This window comes from Salmo salar, chromosome 01 (assembly GCF_965601325.2).
Source record: "Salmo salar chromosome 01, fSalSal1, whole genome shotgun sequence".
Classification (NCBI taxonomy): Eukaryota; Metazoa; Chordata; class Actinopteri; order Salmoniformes; family Salmonidae; genus Salmo; species Salmo salar.
In genome coordinates this window covers 149,216,517-149,235,088 of record NC_138291.1, presented here as the reverse complement: position 1 = coordinate 149,235,088, position 18,572 = coordinate 149,216,517, and the positions used below count along the sequence as shown (strand labels likewise).

At 44.6% G+C, this 18,572-nt stretch overlaps 1 protein-coding gene across 4 annotated transcripts in view; it reads right to left on the bottom strand.

The window, feature by feature from the left end:
• Window positions 1–18,572, bottom strand: part of LOC106565473 (glutamate receptor ionotropic, NMDA 1-like) — a 43,025-nt gene that overhangs the window by 12,773 nt on the left and 11,680 nt on the right. For all 4 annotated transcript variants that reach the window (XM_045690752.2, XM_045690760.2, XM_014132735.3 and 1 more), the window contains 13 exons: window positions 16,785–16,959; window positions 16,507–16,651; window positions 16,182–16,268; window positions 14,575–14,713; window positions 13,902–14,029; window positions 13,095–13,259; window positions 12,831–12,949; window positions 12,397–12,509; window positions 4,954–5,102; window positions 4,534–4,691; window positions 3,864–4,025; window positions 3,486–3,595; window positions 2,462–2,607 (listed from right to left, as the gene is read on the bottom strand). In XM_045690752.2, the coding sequence (XP_045546708.1) occupies window positions 2,462–2,607; window positions 3,486–3,595; window positions 3,864–4,025; window positions 4,534–4,691; window positions 4,954–5,102; window positions 12,397–12,509; window positions 12,831–12,949; window positions 13,095–13,259; window positions 13,902–14,029; window positions 14,575–14,713; window positions 16,182–16,268; window positions 16,507–16,651; window positions 16,785–16,959 (1,796 nt within the window). The remainder of the gene's footprint in view (window positions 1–2,461; window positions 2,608–3,485; window positions 3,596–3,863; window positions 4,026–4,533; window positions 4,692–4,953; window positions 5,103–12,396; window positions 12,510–12,830; window positions 12,950–13,094; window positions 13,260–13,901; window positions 14,030–14,574; window positions 14,714–16,181; window positions 16,269–16,506; window positions 16,652–16,784; window positions 16,960–18,572) is intronic.

Here is an 18,572-nt window from a genome sequence, read left to right as displayed (position 1 = left end):
TCACTTCTACTACTCCAAGCATGATCTCATGTATACTATTCCAAGCATGATCTCACGTATACTACTCCAAGCATGACCTCACCTCTACTACTCCAAGCATGATCTCATTTCCACTACTCCAGGCATGACCTCATTTCCACTACTCCAAGCACGATCTAATTTCTACTACTCCAAGCATGACCTCACCTCTACTACTCCAAGCATGACCTCACTTCTACTACTCCAAGCATGACCTCACTTCTACTACTCCAAGCATGAACTCACTTCTACTACTCCAAGCATGACCTCACTTCTACTACTCCAAGAATGACCTCACTTCTACTACTCTAAGCATGACCTCACTTCTACTACTCCAAGCATGACTTTACCTCTACTACTCCAAGCATGACCTCACTTCTACTACTCCAAGCATGACCTCACCCCTACTACACCAAGCATGATCTCATGTATATTACTCCAAGCATGACCTCACTTCTACTACTCCAAGCATGATCTCACGTATACTACTCCAAGCATGATCTCACGTATACTACTCCAAGCATGACCTCACTTCTACTACTCCAAGCATGATCTAATTTCCACTACTCCAGGCATGACCTCATTTCCACTACTCCAAGCACGATCTAATTTCTACTACTCCAAGCACGATCTAATTTCTACTAATCCAAGCATAATGCCCCATTTAAGGAATAAGAGCAGAAAACTGTCATTAGCTCCAGGCCCTATTGAGAATGATGCTGTGTTTGTTTTACATGGATGGAGCCATCTTTGTTCACTAGTGCAAAAACTATTCATAAACTGTGTCAATAAAACCTTGTCTAAAACACAGATGTTACGCAGACCAACAGTTTGTGTGTCCTTTTCCTTTCTCAGCGGGCGCCTGCATGCATTTGTCTGCTGTATGTGCCTATACATGTACACAGACATGAAGACAACAGTTACATCCAGTAGTAAGGTAGATGACAGACAGTCTCGGAAGGACATTGATTTGCTGACACACACTGGAGACTGTGATCTTACCGTACCTTCTTCCAGCCCTGCTGTCAATACAACAGGTGTACCACTGACCTTTTGTGAGTGCTTAACAAAGAGCCAGCATGGGGAGGCTGGATGCCAGAGCCACATCACAGGCTCACAGTGTCCACTGCCGCCTCGTCTGCTCCCGTCAACCCCCTCCCCCGTACCCCCACGCCGCGCTCCTCCTGCTGCTGGAAAGCCAGCGCAGTGAGGGTGGGGGCGGCGGGGGGGGGGGGGGGGGGGGGGGCAGGATGATGCGAAGTAAGGGCGAAAGAGGAAGTTGGAAGGCCACCAACGCTTCACAGCGGAAGATATTGGAGTTAAGGGCAAATCATGTTCTTCAGCGACGAGACGGACTGAGGAGCGAGCGCATAACTCAACTGTAGCTGGAATGGTTTTTGCCTGATTAGCTTTAGACGGCCACTGTTTTGAAGCAAGTTACTGACCCGCAGGCTTTTCCTGAGAGGACTCTCATGTTCTGTGTCCATAAACAGTGTAGGGGAGCGGGGATTCTGGTGGATGGAGTGATGTGAATACTGGAGAAGTATAAACATCAAGCGTAGGAGAGTCGGGGTCAGAAATGATAGTGTAACAGCACACTGTTACAGCTATCAAAAAGCATGAGATTTATCTGAGTATCTCATAGTTATGTGAGAATCTCTTTATTACCTTATTCCCCTGCATGTCCTCATCATCTGACCTTACAAAGCTTAAAAGTGTTATAGCAGCAGTGCATAAAGCCTAATTTATACCCTACACAGGCATGCAATGCAACAACGCAATTAGCTACGCAAAATGGCCGTTCTGCGTAGTTGCGTTGCATTATAGATTTTGGGCTGCACACTTTTCCATATTTTTTGCAACGCAAGTACGCAGAAGGGCCATTTTGCGTAGCTAATTGCGTTCTTGCGTTGCATACGTGCTAAGGTAAGTGTAAGGCTTAACTGGCTCATGCCATGAACGTGGAATGCATATTTTTGTTTCAGATTTTCTCATGTTAAAGCTACTTTTGATTTTAGCTGAACTTTAATTATAAAAGCGAAGGGTGACGTGGGGTGGAGATGGCTCTTGTCTATGTTACGTACTAACGATGGAGTCATCGATGCGCCCACAGCTTGGCTCCCAGAGGCCTCCTTACTGTCCTGCAGCACAGAGAGGAGACATGGGGGCCGTTGGTCTAAGGGACTGGAAGATGGACCCACGGTGGCCCATGGTAATGCCTTGGGAACAGCTTCATCACTGAATGTGACACAGCAATCCATGAGTGACTATCACCAGTAGGCAACATGGTCAGACAGGATGCTAACAGTGACGGAAAAAAATGATTGGTCGTACACCTGTATTGGAGGAACCTGCAGGAAGGGCTATGCTGGGCGTGTCTCAGCCCATCTCTGCCCTTCCCCCCCCGGGTGCCAGTGCTTACGGGGGGAAAGAGATGCCATACCTGCAGGTTCTTCCTCCAGACGTTGACGGCCGCAAAGGCCAGCTGCATCTGCTTCCTGCGGGCGTCTTTGTGCCGCTTGTAGGCGATCTCAATAAAGATGAGGAAGATCCCTGCTGCTATGCCTCCAGCCACCAGCATGAACACTCCTGTCAGACAGAGACAGACAGACACAGGGATGGGTGGTGAGTCGCCACTCTGACACTCAGCCGCAACCCACTGACCATGACTGTGTCTGTGTGAATCTAGTCTATACGTCAACGGTTGCCCGTCTTTTCTTCAACCTGCTTCCACTTCACGCCGTCCGCTGCAAACCTTGTAAGTTTATATTAGGATCACAGCTATAACAACGAAGCTGAGTGTACAAAACATTAGGAACACCTTCCTAATATTGAGTTGCATCCCCCTCATCCCTTTTGTCCTCAGAACATCCTCAATTCGTCGGGGCATTAACTCTACAAGGTGTCGAATGTATTCCTCAGGGATGTTGGCCCATGTTGACTCCAATGCTTCCCACAGTTGTGTCAAGTTGGCTGGATGTCCTTTGGGTGGTGGACCATTCTTGATACACACAGGAAACTGTTGAGCATGAAAAACCCAGCAGCGTTGCAGTTCTTGACACAAACCGGTGCACCTGGCACCTACTATCATAACCTGTTCGAAGGCACTTAAATCTTAAATCTTTTGCCTCAATTGTCTCAAGGCTTAAAAATCCTTCTTTAACCTGTCTCCTCCCCTTCATCTACACTGATTGAAGTGGATTTAACAAGTGACATCAATAAGGGATCATAGCGTTTACCTGGATTCACCTGGTCAGTCTATGTCATGGAAAGAGCAGGTGTCCTTAATGTTTTGTTCACTCAGTGTATAACAACAGTAAACCACAACAAACAACTTTAACACACTTCACGTAACAAAAAAAATACAGGAAAAAAGGTATTGGACAAAAAAAGGCTACAGTACCTTACCACTGCAGTTTTTGTCCAATCACTTTTAGGTTTCTCAAAACCCAAAAGGGAAACCCTACCTGCCATGTTCTCAAAGGTGAGTGTGGCTGGGGCATTGCTCCGTGAGTCACACTCCTGGTATCTCACCCAGGTTTTATCTAGATCTTCCATGAAGCCATTCTCATGGGAACTGCAGGGGTGGGGGGAGTGGGCAAAGAGGTAAGACAGTTAACAAAAAGCCAAGCCATACACTCCAGAAGAGAAATCCCAGAATGCTAGTAACACAGACGACACAAACACAGACTGACTGATAGACTAACAGACAGACAAAGAGCAGGAATGGGGAGATACAGAGAGAGAAGAGAGCTGACACAGCGGTGTCGGATGGTCAAAAAAGGAAAATAAAAAGAGAGAAAAAAGAACAACATAAAAACAATGCTGCTTGGGCTGGGACAGACCTGAGAATGGCCAGGGACACATTCTGTTTCCAGGGGCTGTCCTTGCGCATGCCTATGCCAAAGCCCGAACGGAAAAACAGCTCTCCCGTGGTCACCAGGTCGCACTTCTGCGAGGCTTCAAACTCCAGCACCGCAGAGTCCCAGATGAAAGCATGCAGCTTGCTGTTGGGGGGAGGGAGGCAGGGGGGAGGAGGGGGTTACGGTGCAACAGTACAGTGATTGTCACAACACACATTTACGGCTCCCCTTTGGCCACACAAAGCGTGTGAGTCAGCATTACCATCCATGTCTACCGCCGCTTGAAAAATGAAATCCAATGCCGGACGGACGACGGCGCGTCCCCCATTGGATTCCCCACCTCAAAGACGCTCGTCTTGGATAAAGCCTGAAAAAGGGTGCTCCTCAGCTCAACATTAGCTCATCTTTAGAACGCTATTGACACAGTGCATGCGGCCCTGCTCTGAGTCTGAGCCTGGTTCTGTCTTGGCTGGATGATGGGCCTGGACCAGAGGGAACGCTGCAGTAAGACCCTCTGTGTCTCGCTGATCCAGAGGTCCAGAACCCCCAGGTCTGACTGACTGGCCCTCTCTCTTTTTCTCTCTGACCTGACTGACTATCTGACCAGTTCCGGCCGACACGCCCAGGCCAGGCCGGCCCGGCCAGGACTCACTTGTCGCGCACGGCCTGGATAGCCTCAGCGGCACTCTCGTAGTTGTGCTTCTCCATGTGGCGGTACATGGTGCTAAGCTCCACCTGCCGCCGGAAGTAGATGTCCACAGAGCTCTGCTTCACAGTGGCGTAGATGAACTTGTCTGATGGGTTCCTCAGCTGTTGAAGGATAGGGAGATTGGAAGGAATTTACATTCAACACTCACATACACTTTACCAATTCTGGAAGTCTGGAAGAATTCAACATTTGACACTGCACAACCACTTACTTTATAGTATTTTCACCCCAATAACTTACGCACCTCGCTAAACTTCCACCCATTTTACAGTATGCTACCTAATATCCATAGGTTATGGAGGTGGAGATGTACTGAAAGAGTATTTATATGTATTTAAAGCAGGACTACTTCTTGATGCCCACCCTCGGGTCGTTGATGCCGGTGATGCGCTCCTCAGGCCGGTCCAGCACCAGGAAGGCTGCCAGGTTGGCAGTATACGATGCCACTATGATCATGGCAAAGCCGGCCCACACCATGCCCAAGATTCTCGCTGAGAAGCTGCGCGGCGCGCCTGGATAAGCAAAGCCCATAAAAAGTTATAACACGTTCACTCTATGAGACAATATATTGAATGTACAGTACAGGTCAAAAGTTTGGACACACCTACTCATTCAATTTTATTTTTTTTTTTAACTATTTTCTACATTGTAGAATAATAGTGAAGACATCAAACCTATGAAATAACACATATGGAACTATGTAGTAACCAAAAAAGTGTTAAACAATTCAAAATACAGTTTATATTTGTATTTGTTATTTTATTTCACCTTTATTTAACCAGGTAGGCCAGTTGAGAACAAGTTCTCATTTACTACTGCGAAAAATCTGTACACAGTGTGTGCAAATGAAGTAAGGAGGTAAGGCAATAAATAGGCCAACAGTGGCGAGGTAATTACAATTTAGCAATTTACACTGGAGTGATATATGTGCAGATGAGGATGTGCAAGTAGAAATACTGGTGTGCAAAAGAGCAGAAAAACAAAAACAAATATGGGGATGAGGTAGGTAGTTGGTTGGATGGGATATTTACAGATGGGCTGTGTACAGCTGCAGCGATCGGTAAGCTGCTCTGACAACTGACACTTAAAGTTAGTTGTAGTGGTCTGGGTGTAGCTGGTGCAGAGGAGTCAGGCGCAGGACAGCAGAGATGAGTAACACAAGTAACTTTACTCAAATATTCCAATAACATGTCGTAATACCGAGCCCACAATAACGGACCGAACATACATAAAACAATCACTCACAAAAACATGGGGAAAACAGAGAGTTAAATAATGAACATGTAATTGGGGAATTGAAACCAGGTGTGTAAAACAAAGACAAAACAAATGGAAAATGAAAAGTGGATCGGCGATGGCTAGAAGGCCGGTGACGTCGACTGCCGATCGCCGCCCGAACAAGGAGAGGGACCGACTTCGGCGGAAGTCGTGACATTAGTGAAGGAGATATACAGTTGAAGTCAGAAGTTTACATACGCCAAATACATCTAAACTCAGTTTTTGCACAATTCCTGACATTTAATTCTAGTAAAAATGCCCTGTTTTAGGTCAGTTAGGATCACCACTTTATTTTAAGAATGTGAAATGTCAGAATAATAGTAGAGAGAATGATTTATTTCAGCTTTAATTTCTTTCATCACATTCCCAGTTGGTCAGAAGTTTACATACACTCAATTAGTATTTGGTAGCATTGCCTTTAAATTCTTTAACTTGGGTCAAACGTTTCGGGAAGCCTTCCACAAGCTTCCCACAATAAGTTGGGTGAATTTTGGCCCATTCATCCTGACAGAGCTGATGTAACTGAGTCAGGTTTATAGGCCTCCATGCACGCACAAGCGTTTTAAGTTCTGCCAACAAATTTTCTATAGAATTGAGGTCAGGGCTTTGTGATGGCCACTCCAATACCTTGACTTTGTTGTCCTTAAGCCATTTTGCCACAACTTTGGAAGTATGCTTGGGGTCATTGTCCATTTGGAAGACCCATTTGCGACCAAGCTTTAACTTCCTGACTGATGTCTTGAGATGTTGCTTCAATATATCCACATAATTTTCCTGCCTCATGATGCCATCTATTTTGTGAAGTGCACCAGTCCTTCCTGCAGCAAAGCACCCCCACAACATGATGCTGCCACCCCCGTGCTTCACGGTTGGGATGGTGTACTTCGGCTTGCAAGCCTCCCCCTTTTTCCTCCAAACATAACGATGGTCATTATGACCAAACAGTTCTATTTTTGTTTCATCAGACCACAGGACATTTCTCCAAAAAGTATATTTGTCCCCATGTGCAGTTGCAAACCATAGTCTGGCTTTTTTATGGCGGTTTTGGAGCAGTGGCTTCTTCCTTGCCGAGCGGCCTTTCAGGTTATGTTGATATAGGACTCATTTTACTGTGGATATAGATACCTTTGTACCTGTTTCCTCCAGCATCTTCACACGGTCATTTGCTGTTGTTCTGGGATTGATTTGCACTTTTTGCACCAAAGTACGATCATCTCTAGGAGACAGAATGCGTCTTCTTCCTGAGCGGTATGATGACTGCTGTAGGGGGTGCAGAGTTGTTGGTTGGAGTAGCTAGGTGGAAACCATGGCCAGCCGTAGAGAAATGCTTATTGAAATTCTCGATTATCATGGATTTATCAGTGGTGACAGTGTTTCCCAGTCTCAGTGCAGTGGGCAGCTGGGAGGAGGTACTTTTATTCTCCATGGACTTTACAGTGTCCCAAAACTTTATGGAATTAGTGCTGCGGGATGCATATTTCTGTTTGAAAAAGCTAGCCTTTGCTTTCCTAACTGACTGTGTGTATTGGTTCCTGACTTCTCTGAAAAGTTGCATATCGCGGGGACTATTCGATGCTAGTGCAGTATGCCACAGGGTGTTTTGTGCTGGTCAAGGGCAGTCAAGTCTGGAGTGAACCAAGGGCTATATTTGTTCTTAGTTAAAAAAAAAATTAAAGGGGCATGCTTATTTAAGATGGTGAGGAAAGCACTTTTGAAGAACAACCAGGCATCCTCTACTGACGGGAGGAGGTCAATATCCTTCCAGGATACCCGGGCCAGGTTGATTAGAAAGGCCTGCTCACCCCTACAACTCATCCAAAACGCCGCAGCCCGTCTGGTGTTCAACCTTCCCAAGTTCTCTCACGTCACTCCGCTCCTCCGCACACTCCACTGGCTTCCAGTTGAAGCTCACATCTGCTACAAGACCATGGTGCTTGCCTACGGAGCTGTGAGGGGAACGGCACCTCCGTACCTTCAGGCTCTGATCAGTCCCTACACCCAAAGAAGGGCACTGCGTTCATCCATCTCTGGCCTGCTGGCCCCCTTACCTCTGCGGAAGCACAGTTCCCGCTCAGCCCAGTCAAAACTGTTCGCTGCTCTGGCACCCCAATGGTGGAACAAGCTCCCTCACGACGCCAGGACAGCGGAGTCAATCACCACCTTCCAGAGACACCTGAAACGCCACCTCTTTAAGGAATATCTGGGATAGGATTAAGTAATCCTTCTAACCCCCCCCCCCAAAAAAAAGATATAGATGTACTATTGTAAAGTGGTTGTTCCACTGGATATCATAAGGTGAATGCACCAATTTGTAAGTCGCTCTGGATAAGAGCGTCTGCTAAATGACGTAAATGTAAAATGTAAATGTAAGTGTTTTAGGGACCGTTTGACAGTGATGAGGGGTGGTCGTTTGACCACAGACCCATAACGGACGCAGGCAATGAGGCAGTGATCGCTGAGATCCTGGTTGAAAACAGCAGAGGTGTATTTAGAGGGCAAGTTGGTCAGGATGATATCTATGAGGGTGCCCATGTTTAGTGATTTGGGGTTGTACCTGGTAGGTTCTTTGATAATTTGTGTGAGATTGAGGGCATCTAGCTTAGATTGTAGGACGGCCAGGGTGTTAAGCATATCCCAATTTAGGTCACCTAGCAGTACGAACTCTGACAATAGATGGGGGGCAATCAATTCACATATGGTGTCCAGGGCACAGCTGGGAGCTGAGGGGGGTCTATAACAAGCGGCAACAGTGAGGGACTTATTTCTGGAGAGATGATGGATCTTTAAAAGTAGAAGCTCGAACTGTTTGGGCATAGACCTGGATAGTATGACAGAACTCTGCAGGCTATCTCTACAGTAGATTGCAATTCCGCCCCCTTTAGAAGTTCTGTCTTGATGGAAAATGTTGTAATTGGGGATGGAAATTTCTGCATTTTTGGTGGCCTTCCTAAGCCAGGATTCAGACACGGCTAGGACATCAGGGTTGGCGGACTATGCTAAAGCAGTGAATAAAACAAACTTAGGGAGGTGGCTTCTGATGTTAACATATTTGAGATTCTTCAAAGTAGCCACCCTTTGCCTTGATGACAGCTTTGTAAACTCTTGGCATTCTCTCCACCAGCTTCACTTGGAATGCTTTTCTAAACAGTCTTGAAGGAGTTCCCACATATGCTGAGCACTTGTTGGCTGCTTTTCCTTTACTCTGCGGTCCAACTTCATCCTAAACCATCTCAATTGGGTTGAGGTCGGGTGATTGTGGAGGCCAGGTCATCTGATGCATCACTCTCCTCTCTCAACTAGCTTCATGAGGTAGTCACCTGGAATGCATTTGAATTAAAAGGTGTGCCTTGTTAAAAGCTCATTTGTGGAATTTCTTTCCTTCCTAATGCGTTTGAGCCAATCAGTGTTGTGACAAGGTAGGGGTGGTATACAGAATATAGCCCTATTTGGTAAAAGACCAAGTCCATATTATGGCAAGAACAGCTTAAATAAGCATAGAGAAACAACAGTCCATCATCACTTTAAGACATGAAGGTCAGTCAATATGGAAAACTTCAAGAACTTTGAAAGTTTCTTCAAGTGCGGTCGCAAAAACCGTCAAGTGTTTTGATGAAACTGGCTCTCATGAGGACCGCCACAGGAAAGGAAGACCCAGAGTTACCTATGGTGCAGAGGATACGTTCCTTAGAGTTAACCTGTTGGGGCTAGGGGGCAGTATTTGCACGGCCGGATAAAAAACGTACCCGATTTAATCTGGTTACTACTCCTGCCCAGTAACTAGAATGTGCATATAATTATTGGCTTTGGATAGAAAACATCCTAAAGTTTCTAAAACTGTTTGAATGGTGTCTGTGAGTATAACAGAACTCATTTGGCAGGCCAAAACCTGAGAAGATTCCTTACAGGAAGTGGCCTGTCTGACCATTTCTTGCCCTCCTTGACCATCTCTAACAAATACAGGGGATCTCTGGCATGACGTGACACTTCCTACGGCTCCCATGGGCTCTCAGAAGGCGGGAAAAAGCTGAACGATGTAATTCCATCCCCAGGCTGAAACACATTAGCGCGTTTGGCAAGTGCTCTATCAGAGGGCCATTAGACTGAGGCTCGTGCATGAGGGGATAGCATGCTTTTACTTTCACTCTCTTTGTAATAAAAAATGATTTCCCGGTCGGAATATTATCGCTTTTTTACGAGAAAAATGGCATAAAAATTGATTTTAAACAGCGGTTGACATGCTTCGAAGTACGGTAATGGAATATTTAGAAATGTTTTGTCACGAAATGCGCCATGCTCGTCACCCTTATTTACCCTTTCAGATAGTGTCTTGAACGCACGAACAAAACGCCGCTATTTGGATATAACAATGGATTATTTGGGACCAAACCAACATTTGTTATTGAAGTAGAAGTCCTGGGAGTGCATTCTGACGAAGAACAGCAAAGGTAATAACATTTTTCTTATAGTAAATCTGACTTTGGTGAGTGCTAAACTTGCTGGGTGTCTAAATAGCTAGCCCTGTGATGCCGGGCTATCTCCTCAGAATATTGCAAAATGTGCTTTCACCGAAAAGCTATTTTAAAATCGGACATATCGAGTGCATAGAGGAGTTCTGTATCTATAATTCTTAAAATAATTGTTATGTTTTTTTGTGAACGTTTATCGTGAGTAATTTAGTAAATTCACCGGCAGTGTTCGGTCGGAATGCTAGTCACATGCTAATGTAAAAAGCTGGTTTTTGATATAAATATGAACTTGATTGAACAAAACATGCATGTATTGTATAACATAATGTCCTAGGGTTGTCATCTGATGAAGATCATCAAAGGTTAGTGCTGCATTTAGCTGTGGTTTGGGTTTATGTGACATTATATGCTAGCTTGAAAAATGGGTGTCTGATTATTTCTGGCTGGGTACTCTGCTGACATAATCTAATGTTTTGCTTTCGTTGTAAAGCCTTTTTGAAATCGGACAGTGTGGTTAGATTAACGAGAGTCTTGTCTTTAAAATGGTGTAAAATAGTCATTTGTTTGAAAAATTGAAGTTTTTGCATTTTTGAGGTATTTGAATATCGCACCACGGGATTACACTGGCTGTTGAGTAGGTGGGACGCAAGCGTCCCACCTAGCCCATAGAGGTTAACTGCACCTCAGATTGCAGCCCAAATAAATGCTTCACAGAGTTCAAGTAACAAATACGTCTGAACAACAACTGTTCAGATGAGACTGAGTGAATCAGGCCTTCATGGTCGAATTGCTGAAAAGAAACCACTACTAAAGGACACCAATAATAAAAAGAGACTTGCTTGGGTCAAGAAACATGAGCAATGGACATTAAACCGGTGGAAATCCTTCCTTTGGTCTGATGAGTCCCAATCTGAAATATTTGGTTCCAATCGCCGTTTCTTTGTGAGACGCAGAGTAGGTGAATGGATGATCTCCGCATATGTAGTTCCCACCATGAAGCATGGAGGAGGTGTGAAGGTGTTGGGGTGCTTTTCTGGTGACACTGTCAGTGATTTATTTGGAATTCAAGGCACACTTAACCAGCATGGCTATCACAGCATTCTGCAGCGATACGCCATCCCATCTGGTTTGCACTTAGTGGGACTATCATTTGTTTTTCAACAGGACAATGACCCAACTCACATCCAGGCTGTGTAAGGGCTTTTTGACCAAGGAGAGGGATAGAGTGCTGCATCAGATGACCTGGCCTCCACAATCACCCAACCTCAACCCAAATGAAATGGTTTGGGATGAGTTGGACCGCAGAGTAAAGGAAAAGCAGCCAACAAGTGCTCAGCATATGTGGGAACTCATTCAAGAGTGTTGGAAAAGCATTCCAGGTGAAGCTGGTTGAGAGAATGCCAAGAGTGTGCAAAGCTGTCATCAAGGCAAAGGGTGGCTACTTTGAAGAATCTCAAATATAAAATGTATTTTGATTTGATTAACACTATTTTGGTTACTACATGAATGCATATGTGTTATTTCATAGCTTTGGTGTTCTATGTTCTACTATGTAGAACATAGTCAAAATAAAGAATGGGTAGGTGTATCCAAACTTTTGACTGGTACTGTATGGTGGAGCGTCTCTCAAATATGACATTATTTATCGACGTGCAACACTAATATTTATACTGTTAATACCCACTGGGCACAGACGGCAGTTCAACGTCTTGTTTTGATGTACATTTGGTTGAGTTGTCAACTAACGTAAATTCAATGTGCAATCAACAAAACATTTCACCATGTCATTGGATTTAGGTTAAAAGTTGGGTAACAAAAATATGAAATGTACGTTGATGACTCTTTGCAAATCCAATTCGTTTTCCACGTTGATTCAACGTCATCACATAGATTTTTGGGGTAGAAATGATGTGGAAACAACATTGACTCAACCAGTTTTTGCCCAGTGAGTATCAGTATCACAAACTGATCTGTATAGTATTTGTAGAAATAGTACACTAAGTAGCTAGATAAGTAACTATTGTATTAGTAAATCTGGCCTTTTGTGATAGTATTCTCCTACCTTCCCCAATACCGGAGTTAAGCAAAACTCCCCAGGAGAACCACATGGCTGACGACAAGGTGAGGGCGTCTTCTTCTTCTTCTTCACTGTTTACTTTAAACCTCCCAAACGGGCTAGAGAGAGAGCAGGATATGAAGTGAGACATACACAAGCAGACAAGAGGCGAAAACCCTGGCAACCCCAGACAGGGAGGGAGTCTGTGAGTGGCAAAGCAAGAGCAAGATTGAGCACAGAAAGAAAACAGAAAGAGAAGGCCAGATGAACAGAGCAGTGGAATGACTGGAGCCAGTCTTCACCTCTGTCCCCTCGTCCCCAGTGAGAGAAGATCTGGAGAGGTCTGGAGCATAAGCAGAGGTAGAGTATGTCACACACACACACGCACATATACACACACAGATAGACAGACGGACACACACACATGGATCCCCTTGTACCTGAACCGGTCTAGTAGGTAAAGCATCACCGCCACCACATGCACCGAAAGACCCACCAGCAGCCACAGTGTGCTCTGAAACGGCTGCATGAACGAGTCCAGTGTACTGCGAGGGATTTCCTGTAACACACAGCACAGACATTCATTCACTAACCATTTGCAGTCTACTACCACCCCATCTGCAATGAGGACTATGTCAGGTGTAGTCTGGATGAACTTGCAATTCACACTCTTCATACATTTTGGGGGGAATTTGGGGACATACCTTTTTAACGAGGATGGTTAGTCCTTGGTACTTAAAAGGTTTGGAGAATTCAATGTACTGGGCTCGTTCGTTGTTTATCGTCAGCGGGGCAACGATCATATCTGCCAGACCCCCCAGGAGCTCTCCCATCATGCCATTCCACTCTTTCTTGTTGCTGTTGTTCACCTGTGGTAAGTGGACGTAAAGGGTTAACAACCAACCCAACATGACAATGAATTTCAGAATGTAGTGTCCTTTATCAGAAACAGAAACAACAAGTGAGCCCTTTCTTAAAACCCTGGGTGCCTTTAACCCAAATGAATATTAGCAGAAATGGTTTGAATGGTGTTTTCTGGCTCAGAGATGTGGTAACTGAGCTTGGCTCTCCAGAGAAGCTCCATTCAGCTCATCTTGCTTGTTCGGTAGATCCTGACAGGTCAGCGTGGGTCTCACTCTCACCACCACCTTGTCCCTCTAACACAGAGCTAAAGTCCCCAATGTAGTCGGACCCTAGTTTTCCATGGTTCTCTCGGACTGCTTTTAGTTAGTGATTTAGTTAGGGAAAGTTAGTGATTATGTCAAACAAAACCATTTTTGTGAGTGCAGTAACATACTGTAAGATGATTGTGTCATTTTCTAAACGTTACAAGTGCATGAACTTAATTCAAAAAGCACATCTCCGAGATAGGAGATATGATTTGCTTCATAACTTAATAACATAATAAAATGTAATATAATTGTATGTAAATAGACAATCGTTGGTCAATACATTTTGGGCCAATGAGGTTTTCTATCTAGAGTGAACTCTGAGTATCTATAGGGACTGACCCGCTCCTGTGTTCCAAATTTCCCATCAGCCACCAGGTGCACCTCATAGGTAAAGTTCATGGTTCCGGCCAACTTGATAAGTAGATCGATACAGAATCCATAACAACATTGAGGTACAATTGGACGTCCTGTAACCAACCAGCAGAGGGTTGCAAGTTACAATCAATCTGGAGAAAATCCCTCTCTTTCTTTTTTAATATTTTTGAATAATACCATACATGCCCAAACAGTACACACACACACTGTTCAACCAAAATCACACATACAATAATATAGCTACACACATGTTCACTGCAAACAGACTTCACACACTAAACACAGGCTGGCACATGCCCACACTGTTTGCAAACATTAAAGCAAACACTCAAGCATATTCACGTTACATACTCACACCCGCGAGCACACACACACACACACACACACACACACACACACACACACACACACACACACACACACACACACACACACACACACACACACACACACACACACACACACACACACACACACACACACACACACCCAATATGCCAACAATCACACAAAGGCACACTCAGCTACATGCATACATATATAGATACCTACTGTATATATATGTATGCATTTCCAGTTGGTACTTAGCGGGCGTAGTAAAAGCACAGTGATATCATAAACGTCCCTGTTGTGTTACCTGGGATGGTCTCATTTGGTCCAGTGCAGATCACCTTTTTAATATCTGCCACTCCATTTAATGTTTTTTCCTCCTTGCAGGTTCCATCCTGCTCAGTGGGCTTCACATACACAAAAGGCTCCTGGTGTATGGTCACTATCTATAACAGACGGGAGAGCACACTGTTTATCACACAGTGGGCGTTTAGCTCACACTGACCCTGAGGGACCTTTAAATCACCAACCCTCCGGACAACAACCCCTCCTCAAGGAACACATAAAACACACACACACCCATGGTAGAAATGATGGAGAGAGAGAAAACGAGATAGAAGGATAGAGAAAGAATCCTGCGCAGACCCATTACATTGAAGATGCTGTAAGATATAAAACGTTGCTTTACTTTATATATACAGTGCATTTGGAAAGTATTCAGACCCCTTGACTTTTTCCACATATTGTTACGTTACATCCTTACTCTAAAAAATCTTTTTTTTTTTTTAATCCTCATCAATCTACACACAATACCCTATAACGACAAAGCAAAAACAGCTTTTCAGGATTTTTTGCAAATGTATTAAAAACAAAAAACTGAAATACCTTATTTGCATAAGTATTCAGACACTTTTTTTATGATACTCAAAATTGAGCTCAGGTGAATCCTGTTTCCATTGATCATCCTTGAGATGTTTCTATAACTTGATTGCAGTCCACCTGGGGTAAATTCAATTGATTGGACATGATTTGGGAAGGTACACCCATATCGATATAAGATCCCACAGTTTACAGTGCATGTCTGAGCAAAATACATGAGGTCGGAGGAATTGTCCGTAGAGCTCCGAGACAGGATTGTGTCGAGGCACAGATCTGGGGAAAGGTACCAAAAAAAATTCTGCCGCATTGAAGGTCCCCAAGAACACAGTGGCCTCTATCATTCTTAAATGGAAGAAGTTTGGAACCACCAAGACTCTTCCTAGAGCTGGCCGCCCGGCCAAACTGAGCAATCGGGGGAGAAGGGCGTTGGTCAGAGAGGTGACCAAGAACCCAATGGTCACTCTGACAGAGCTCGAGAGTTCCTCTGTGGAGATGGGAGAACCTTCCAGAAGAACAACGATCTCTGCAGCACTCCACCAATTAGGACCTCAGACTGGGGCGAAGGTTCACCTTCCAACAGGACAACGACCCTAAGCACACAGCCAAGACAACACAGGAGTGGCTTCGGGACAAGCCTCTGAATGTCCTTGGGTGGCCCAGCCAGAGCCCGGACTTGAACCTGATCTGGCATGGGAGAAACTCCCCAAATACAGGTGTGCCACACTTGTAGCGTCATACCCAAGAGGACTCAAGGCTGTAACCGCTGCCAAAGGTGCTTCAACAAAGTACTGAGTAAAGGGTCTGAATACATATGTAAATGTGATACTTTAGACATTTTCAAACATTTCTAAAAACCTGTTTTTGCTTTGTCATGTCATTGTGTATAGATTGATTAGGGGGGAAAAAAACAATGTAATACATTTTTCAATAAGGCTGTAACGTAACAAAATGTGGAAAAAGTCAAGGGGTCTGAATAGTTTCCAAATGCACTGTATATCGGGAACATCATTGTTTGAGGAGGGTGAAATGCGGTACCTTTAGTCTTGTGGACATCTGAAAGCCCCGCGGTTTCTCTGTCTCTCCCCCCGGCCAGATGATCTTCCTCTGATTATTCATCACCACCTACAGGGTCATGACACCACAATTAGAGGAGTGCTGACATAATGTGTGGAGCTGATGAGGGCCAAACACAAGGGAGTCCAATACGAAAGAGTCAGCTGCTTTAGCTACAGCTTAGCATTTAGCTAATAAAACCAATGCTTTCTAATTACCATGCATACTGCTTAATAGAGAGCTGTAATAGCAATAGATAGGAAGATCACAGTAGAAACAGCAAGAATTACTTTTGCAATAAAGTTACCTGTGTTCCATTGTAAATCCCAACTTGAATGAGTCGACTCTTCTGGTAGTTGAGAATGCTGTAGTGAGCATACTTCCTGTCGCCATCATCATTGAACTCCACACGTCCAGTGAGGCCCTCTGGGTACTTTGATGACATCAGAACCCTGAGACAGAGAAATTAAAGTAGATGTGAGTGTGAGAGTGTAGGGAAATACACAGAGTGAGAAAGTGTGTGTGTGTGTGTGTGTGTATGTGTGTCTTCCTGAATTACAATATATCATGACTTTCTAAATGTACCTTTTGAAGAGGGGCCCGGTCTTCCAGATGTTGGTGTTTCCCACACAGCCTTTGGGCGGCTCCGTGATGTTCTCCTTCTCAAAGAGCTCCTGGATGGACTGAGCCACCACTGCCACTGCGTCGTTGATGTGGGCCGACTCGTTCTTGCCGTTGATGAGCTGGAGGCCGATGAGACCTGCTCACATCACGCCAACAGCAGCACAAATCCAATCAGTGACCTGCTAGACTACCAACCATCAGGATCCTTTTGCAATACACACAATAAAAACTTATAGGAACCTCTTGTTCAGCCATCCTGAGAAAAGGTCCAACCGCAAGTTTTTGATCCAGCACCATGTTCTCTGTTGCTCTATTTGTAAAAGCAATTTTAATCCTCCAGTACTGGAACAAACAAGCACTGGATGTCTTTGAACCATGAACTTCATTGTGATCAAAATAGATTTTAGCTGATTTTCTTTTTATTCCTTTCTGAGAAGAGGCAGCATCATCAGAGAGGAATGGATTCATATTGTGAGGTTGTTAGTGAACTTTTCCCAGCATGAAAAAAAGACTCCCTTGAAGTTGGATCAATTCAATTCTATCACCCATTTTATAAGGGTTGGTTGGAAAATACCACAAGCAGAAAGCTATAGTGTATGTGTGGGACCAAACAAACTTACATCAACTAAATTAGAGAATAGATATAGAAATCATATTAACAATCCAACTTCAGCTAAGTTTTTTCATTGCAATTGGTCCAGTAGTCTTGCAGACTCTTGAAAGAAGCCACAGAGGTGAGTTTAAGACAGCAACAGGTGCCGAGACATGGACATGACTAGGGTTGCAATGGGGGGTGGGGTATATTACTTGTATATTACTAGTTCACCAGTAAACTACCAGAATTGCAGTATCTTTCAAGGATTTTATGTAATCTATCAGAAGACATCTAGTGGCCCTTTTGGGTACTTCCGATTATCACAATCATCTGTAATTATCTCTGGCCCTCTCTCTCTGGCCTGGTCACATGTAAAATACACTATATGACCAAAAGTATATGGACACCTGCTCGTCAAACATTTCATTCCAAAATCATGGGCATTAATATGGAGTTGGTCCCCCCTTGGCTGCTATAACAGCATCCACTCTTCTTGGGTTGCTTTCCACTAGATGTTGGAACATTGCTGCGGGGACTTGCTTCCATTCAGCCACAAGAAGATTAGTGAGGTTGGGCACTGATGTGGGGCGATTCGGCCTGGCTCGCAGTCGGCGTTACAATTAATGTCAATGATGTTCGATGGGGTTGAGGTCAGGGCTCTGTGCAAGCCAGTCAAGACACCCAGAGTCGTCCGTCGAACTGCCAGATGGTGAAGCGTGGCACTTGGCATTGTGCATGGTGATCTTAGGCCTGTGTGCGGCATCTCGGCCATGGAAGCCAATTTCGTGAAGCTCCCAATGAACAGGTCTTGTGCTGACGTTGCTTCCAGATGCAGTTTGGAACTCGGTAGTGAGTGTTGCAACCGAGGACAGATGATTTTTACGCGTTACTTGCTTCAGGACTCGGCGGTCCGGTTCTGTGAGCTTGTGTGGCTTAACATTTCGAGGTTGAGCCATTGTTGTTCCTAGACATTTCCACTTCACATTAACAACGTTTACAGTTGACCGGGCAGCTCTATCAGGGCAGACATTTGTCAAACTGACTTGTTGGAAAGGTGGCATCCTATGATGAAGCTCTTCAGTAAGGCCATTCTACTGCCAATGTTTGTCTTTGGAGATTGCATGGCTGTGTGCTCGATTTTATACACCTGTCAG